Source organism: Eptatretus burgeri, chromosome 10 (genome assembly GCF_056783735.1).
Source record: "Eptatretus burgeri isolate ZD-2024b chromosome 10, Ebu_testis_v1, whole genome shotgun sequence".
Classification (NCBI taxonomy): domain Eukaryota; kingdom Metazoa; phylum Chordata; class Myxini; order Myxiniformes; family Myxinidae; genus Eptatretus; species Eptatretus burgeri.
In genome coordinates, this window is record NC_140970.1 from 36,455,177 (window position 1) to 36,462,673 (window position 7,497).

The 7,497-nt window shown below is 49.4% G+C and overlaps 1 protein-coding gene across 1 annotated transcript in view; it reads left to right on the forward strand.

Moving 5' to 3' along the window:
* Positions 1-1,117: 1,117 nt before the first annotated feature.
* Positions 1,118-7,497, forward strand: part of LOC147018322 (protein Wnt-2b-A-like) — a 22,604-nt gene continuing 16,224 nt past the window's right edge. The window contains exons 1-2 of the mRNA XM_085900076.1: positions 1,118-1,144; positions 1,869-2,015. Coding sequence (XP_085756202.1) covers positions 1,118-1,144; positions 1,869-2,015 — 174 coding nt within the window. The remainder of the gene's footprint in view (positions 1,145-1,868; positions 2,016-7,497) is intronic.

The window sequence follows — 7,497 nt, forward strand, 5'->3', positions numbered from 1 at the left end:
ATGAAGTCCAAGGAACTCTCGGTAGAACTCCGAGATAGAATTGTGAGGAGGCATAGATCTGGGGAAGGGTATAAAACAATTCCTGGAGTGTTGAAAGTTCCCAAGAGCACAGTGAACTCCAGCATTAGGAAAAGGAAAGAATATGGAACTCCACAGACTCTTCCTAGAGCTGGCCATCTGACCAAACTGAGTAACTGGGCAAGAAGGACCTTGATGCCAATGACCACTCTGACAGAACTACAGAGTTCCTTGGCTGAGATGGGAGAACCTGCCAGAAGCACAATAATCTTTGCAGCACTTCATAAATCTAGGCCTTATGGGAGAGTGGCCAGACTGAAGCCACTCGTGAGAAAAAAAGCACATCGCAGCACGCCTGGAGTTTGCAAAAAAGCACGTGAAAGACTGAGAGCATGAGGTAAAAGATTATGTGATCTAATGAGATGAAAATTGAACTCTTTCGCCTGAATGCAAAGTGCTACATCTGGCGGAAACCGAGCACAGCTCATCACCCATTTAACATCATCCCTACCGTGAAGCACGGTGGTGGCAACAGCATGCTGTGGGGATGTTTTTCAGCAGCAGGGACTGGGAGACTTGTGAAGACAGAGGGAACAATGAATGGAGCCAAATACAGGCAAATCCTTGAGGAGAACCTGCTTCAGAGTGCAAAAGAGCTTAGACTGTGGCGAAGATTTACATCCCAACAGGACAATGACCCCAAGCATACTGCCAAAGCAACACGGAAATGGCTTCAGAACAAGAATGTGAAAGTAATCGAGTGGCCCAGGCAAAGGCCAGACTTGAATCCCATTGATAATCTGTGGAAAGACTTAAAGATTGCTGTTCACCGACATTCCCCATCCAATTTGACAGAGCTTGAGCAAATATGCAAGGAAGAATGGGAGAAAATCCCCAAATCCAGATGTGCAAAGTTGATACAGACATACCCAAGGAGACTCAAAGCTGTAATCGCTGCCAAAGGCGCTTCGATAAAGCAATGACTCAGGGGGTTGAATACTTATGTAAATTAGATATTTCTGCATTTCATTTTCAATTCTTCTTTATCTTTTTTTTCTTCTTCTTTTTCTTCTTGTGTATGACTATTGCAGCAGCCTATATGGAGAGGTCCAAGTTGGAGAGCCAGGTCAGAGCATCATCTGTCACAAGGTGAATTTCCTTGATGCCCCAGGAAACTTCCTCGGCATGCAATCGTTCACAATGCATGAAATAGTCTGCTTTGGGTGGCCGCCATCACATGCCGAGTTGTAGCAGAACTTCCACTTGAAGAGATTATGTGCAGTCCTGGCACGTGGAGTGCAAATCCTGTTATGGGAAGTCCACCGTCACCTACCTCGGTTCAAACCGGGAGTCACGATGGTGGAATCTTGCACAAGGACCTTGTTGGCAAAATCCACGTTTTCCCCAGAGACTGTGCCAAGACAACTTTGGGTCAAATCCTGCTTCATTCAACATGCCTTCAGAGATCCAGAAGAGTTTTCATGATTTTAGTCGCAATTTTGGCAGATTCTCTTGGTCCTCGTAGATTGGTAGGTCTTGGTTGGCTTCAATGTGATCAAATTCCCACAGAGACCTTGCCTTCCCTCGTACATCAGGGAGTGTGATATTGGACAGTACGGGGAGCCACTGTTAGGGAGTGGATTTCAGAGTACCGCTGATTATCCGCATTGATGAGTTCAGGATGGTTTCGAGGCATTTGGTGTGGTGACCCTCAGCCCACACAGAGGAGCAGTACTCAGCTGTTGAATACACAAGAGCAAGGCTAGCTGTCCAGAGGGTGCATACATTGGAGCTCCAGCTGGTGCGTGCCAGTTTCCATATGATATTCACTCTGGACTTGATCTTTTCAGCAACCCTTTTCAAGTGCTCACGATATGCAAGACTGCGGTATAAGGTCATTTCTTTGTTCCACAGAAAGTCACCTGGAGTTCACTGTTGGCTCGATGGTTGCCGAGATGAAAGGCAGTGACAGTAGTCTTAGACGGGTTTGGGCACAGGTACTTGAAGTATTCCTCCATCACTTGTAGGTCTTGAGATAGAGTGCTGCTGATGTCATCAAGGATATATGTTTGAGTGGCAAGTGCAAGATCATCTGCATTGGCAAATTTCCTTGAGATTGTGCAAGGCATGTCACTCACATATATGTTAAAGAGCATGGTTGCCAGAACAGATCACTGAGGGAGTCCATCATCCAGGGTCCTTATCGTGTTTGTTTGATCACCAAGTGAAACCTTGTACTTACGGTACTGAGGATTGATGAGAATACACGTCGAGTGGCTTGGCACTTGAAGAACTTGGCAGCTTTGAGAAGGAGGTCATGTCACCACACAGTGTCATAAGCTGATGAGAAGAAGAAGAATGTGAAGATTTTCAAATAGTTTGTAAAAATTTCTGAAAACACGTTTTCACTTTTGTCATTATGGGGAATTTTTGTGTAGATCGGTAACAAAAATTTAAATTAAATCCATTTTAAATTGAGGCTGTAACACAGCAAAATGTGACAAAAGTCAAACGGTGTGAATACTTTCTGAAGGCTCTGTATGATTGCAAGTGACTCAGGGTAAGACTCAGGTCCCACGTTTCAACCACCAAGTGGTATTCATCTGGGATTGCATATGCAATGTGTGCCAGACCGTGTAATGTAGGCTCCAGAGAGGAGGGGGAGCAAAGAGGGGAAGCAGAGTGTGAAGATGAAGGAGAGGAGTAGAGGTTTCATGTGTACATAATCGATGACGAGCCTATATCACAACGCATGATCGCAATGTTGGCGTGCTATTGTGCACAAGGGGTTGTGTGGTGTGTGTGTGTGTGTGTGTGTGTGTGTGTGTGTGTGTGTGTGTGTGTGTGTGTGTGTGTGTGTGTGTGTGTGTGTGTGTGTGTGTGTGTGTGTGTGTGTGTGTGTGTGTGTGTGTGTGTGTGTGTGTGTGTGTGTGTGTGTGTGTGTATATATGTACGTGTGTCTGTATATACATATATATATATATATATATATATATATATATATATATATATATATATATATATATACATATACATATATATATATATATATATATATATATATATATAGTTGCGGCACCGGTGCGTCGTCCGCCAACCGACCGCTCTGACAGAGCCGCAAGTGGAGTCGGCCCGACCGATTGCCCGGAATATAGATCGCCGCCCGGATAAGTCTGAGTCGACAGGTCCTTCTACAAGAACCAAAATACGCCAATCGGCAGATCACGTGGGGTAGGGTCCATTGCCAATCTTCAATATACCTAAATACCCACGTGATCCAACTACCGGGGTATTCCACCCTTGACGGAACTCGTACGGAACAAACAGCTGAGGCGAGCCTGTCCCGTGCGCGATTCCGAGCGGCTTAATCGCCGAGAACCGTCGGTCCAAATGTCCCCCTTTTACGGCAAACCAACGGCTTTCTAACTCCCAACACACGAAATGCTCAGTCAATGAAACAATCGACGCGACGAGCTGAAAACATTTAACAATTGGGGTATTTATTAATAATGGGGAACTAGGGAAGCACATAAGAGCAGAACTATACCGACTATACGAAATACAATGTAATCATTTACAGCACACAAAGCACTTAACAATTTCCTACTTATTAGACGGGCCCACGGACACACGTACGCGCGCGCACACACGCGCGCACGCACGCACGCGCACGCACACGCACGCGCGCACGCACGCACGCACGCACGCACGCACACACACACACACACACACACACACACACACACACACACACACACACACACACACACACACACACACACACACACACACACACACACACACACACACATACACACACACACACACGAAATGGTGGCCAAGGCCTTGAATCACAGACTGCAGCTCGGAGGACAGATGAGCTGAAACCCAGAACCTATCTTGAACCTCTCCACCTCGTGTGGTCTTCAAGTTGTTCGGATCCAGGCTCTAGCGAGAGCGAGCTGGACCCAATCACCGTGAGCCGCGATCCTTCCCGAGCTCCAGAGAATCCTCCCGCGCTTCACAACACGTACTGGTGAGACGAGGCGCCGATCCTTCCCGTCGATGCGTTGCTTCCCCGAGGAACCACCTCCAAGATGAGGTCGATGAGTTGCACCAAGCCGGCAACCAAATGGAGAACAAAGAGCTCCACGAACCAAGAAGAAGAAGAAGCCACCATTCGCAGCTCGAGCCGAACAACCGGCTCAACTTTCTTCCAAAACAAAGCAGCTCTCCAAAAAGCCTACCGAGCCAAGCAGGACCCGAAGCTCTGCTGAACAACTCCTCTGCAGAAGCAAAAAGCTTCCGAAGGCCTCAACCCTAACCCAAGCCAAGCAGGACCCGACGGCCTGCTGGACGACTGTTCTCTCCGAAGCAAAAAGCTTACTCCTCCCACGGGACTCAGCACACGAACTCTGCACATGGGACTCTTCACGAACTCTGCCACGGGACTCACTCAGAACGGGACTCCCATAAACTCAGCCCTACCACGGGACTCTCACACGAACAAAGAAAAGATGTCCTATTTATCCTTCCCACCCCCTCCCCCGCACCCGGCGTGACTCATGCCCTCGTGATCCACCCCCCGCTCAACCACGGGTGGGAGGGAGTGGTTGACGTCACCGCAGGGTTCTTCTTCCTCTTCGCAAAAGAGGGGGGAGGGACGTCTCCATTGTGTTGGGATCCGTCTTTAACTATTAAATTAAATCACACAGCGCATCTAATCAATTTCTGAGCATTTAAACAATGAAAGGTGAGCTATCTTGGGAACAAGCACTTATCGACATTGCTGACAAAAAGAACCTGTATGTTGTGTGCAATCGAATTTCAAATTCGTAATATATATATATATATATATATATATATATATATATATATATATATATATATATATATATATATATATATATATATATATATATATATACATATATATACATATATATATATACATATATATATATACATATATATGTGTGTGTATGTACGTATGTTGTTGTTGTTCGTCTTTCGGCTGCTCCCGTTAGGGGTCGCCACAGCGGATCATCCGTTATGATCCGCATACTGACTTGGCACAGGTTTTACGCCGGATGCCCTTCCTGACGCAACCCTGGTCGCCTCTTACGACACAGGGATAAGGATTGGGTTTCACCATGATTCCGGGCTGCTCTACACTCTCTCATAGCGCGGCCCCCAGTGCAGGGCTCCGGTCCTCAAGCGATCCTCCAACACAAGCCTCCGAGTTGCCGGATTACAGGCGCACGCCACTACTCCCGGTTGTGTGTATGTATGTATATTGTTACGGATTCGCGCCCGCCGGCGTGCTGACGGCCACGTAACTAGAATCACGGCACGTCGCCCACCGGACGGACAATCCAGTCGTGACCCTCTCGGACTAACGCCGGGAACCAGTCACGGGTGGACCTTTCGGTCTCACCGCGATCGAGCCAATCGGCCCCCGCGTGGGATAGGGTTGCTCGCCAAATTCGACCTACCTCAGTACCCACACGGAGGGTAGACCGGGCGATCGCACCTCGCCGCAGGTCGACTTCGGACACGGGCCACTTAAGCGACCCGTTCCGTACTATCGGGATAACCGAGCGGTGTTGGGTACTTAGGTAGGTCGAATTTGGCGAGCAACCCTATCCCACGCGGGGGCCGATTGGCTCGATCGCGGTGAGACCGAAAGGTCCACCCGTGACTGGTTCCCGGCGTTAGTCCGAGAGGGTCACGACTGGATTGTCCGTCCGGTGGGCGACGTGCCGCGATTCAAGTTACGTGGCCGTCAGCACGCCGGCGGGCGCGAATCCGTAACACTGGTGTCAGGAGTGGGATAGCCGAACAAAGAAGATAAAGGGGGTTAGGGGACGATTTATAGAGGGGAAGTAAAAATAAAAACAACAAAAAAATAAGTTGGGGCTAAATTGGGGTTTGACAAATTAAGGGAGTGGGTATGTACAGTGACAGGCAAAGGCGATAGGTGGGATTGCTCTGCCCCCCCCCCCCCCTGTTCATTTCCATGTGCGCCAGGATCAGAAAGCAACAGTTTGCAAGCTGCAAGAACTGCCCTGTTGGCAGCTACAACACGGGCCTGCAGTGGCAGCCCGTGCACCGTGTTTGTGTTCATCCATCCATTCGTTGTGTTCATTGCGTGTGCCACTTGAGCTGGCACGGAGACTGCGTTGTGCAGCCCATGCACCGTTGTGGTTCACTGCGTTCAGTTCAAAAGGGAAGGCCTTGGACTGCGTGTGAGCAGCCAGCCACGTTCCCTGTCACCTGCATTGTTTTGAGCCAGAGACTGCATGCGAGCAGCCTGGCTCCCTGCTAACTGCTTTTCTTTTGCAGAGTTCATTGATCCTGGGCCATGGTTTAGTGTAAAATTTGTAAGTTAAGGTTAAGATGTACTGTACATATGAGTGCGCCCCCGGCATGTCTGTCCTAGCGCCGGCAATTTTATTTAAGTCGTCCGTGTGAGTGAGTTTGTTTAGGTAGTTACGCAGCCCTCAGGTTATTTATTTTGGGGACACGAATACCATGAATGTCGCACTCAGGGATCCGTAGGTAAAATGTACTAGGGGAAAACTACACATGATGGCACACGAAAATTTGACGACTCGGGACGAGTCTGTAAAAAGGGGAGGGGGTAGTGTTGTGGTTACCAAATTCGCAAACCACCATTCAGGTCCCTTAGGTGAGATATCTCGGTAAGTATATGTGCAGTTAGGCCCAAACCCGTTGTCTAGTGGGAATACATGTCATTTATGCGTGCTGCGACTCTTCAGGATAGCCGTTTTTCTGTTACTATCTTTATTTTGGACCAACCGCCATGATTACCACCGCCAACCGCGTCTCAACAGTCATCACAACATCAACCACCCACCGTGGCGCCGCTTCACGTCACACCTCGCAACCGTCGCATCGCCACCGTTCTTGCGCCGCTTGTGGGTACCGGTATTGGACTCGTGCAGGGCGCGCGCCGAACAGCGTGTACAAAACCACGGATTTTCCGCTCCAAAAAACGGATCAAAAACGACTCACGCCCACTTTTGTTCCGTCCAATCGGTGAGCGAGGGGCGATTTGGCCCCGCCTCCAGGGCGTTGGAGGGCGGTCGCTATATGCAAATTGCATTCACGCCCACTTTTTCTCGGGCCAATGGGGAGCGAGGTGAAAGGTCGAAGGCAGGGGGTCAAAGGCGAAGCCACGGGGCTTATATAAGCGGCTGCGTTCGTCAGAAAAGAGTTGGTCGTCGTTGGTCGTCGTCGTCGTCGTGTGCGTTGGAGTCGGAGCGAAGAGGACGGAGCTGTGGAGAGGCGGCGAAGGCAGACGAGGGGGTGCTCACGTCGTGCCGGGAGCTGCACACCAGGGAGGCCGACGGCGCGACCTGGTCGAGGTGGAGACGCTCGTCGCGGGACTCGAGACAGAGTAAAAATCCTCCTTTCCCCGAGCATCAGCAACCCCCTCCTGTTTCCCCCCGCGCT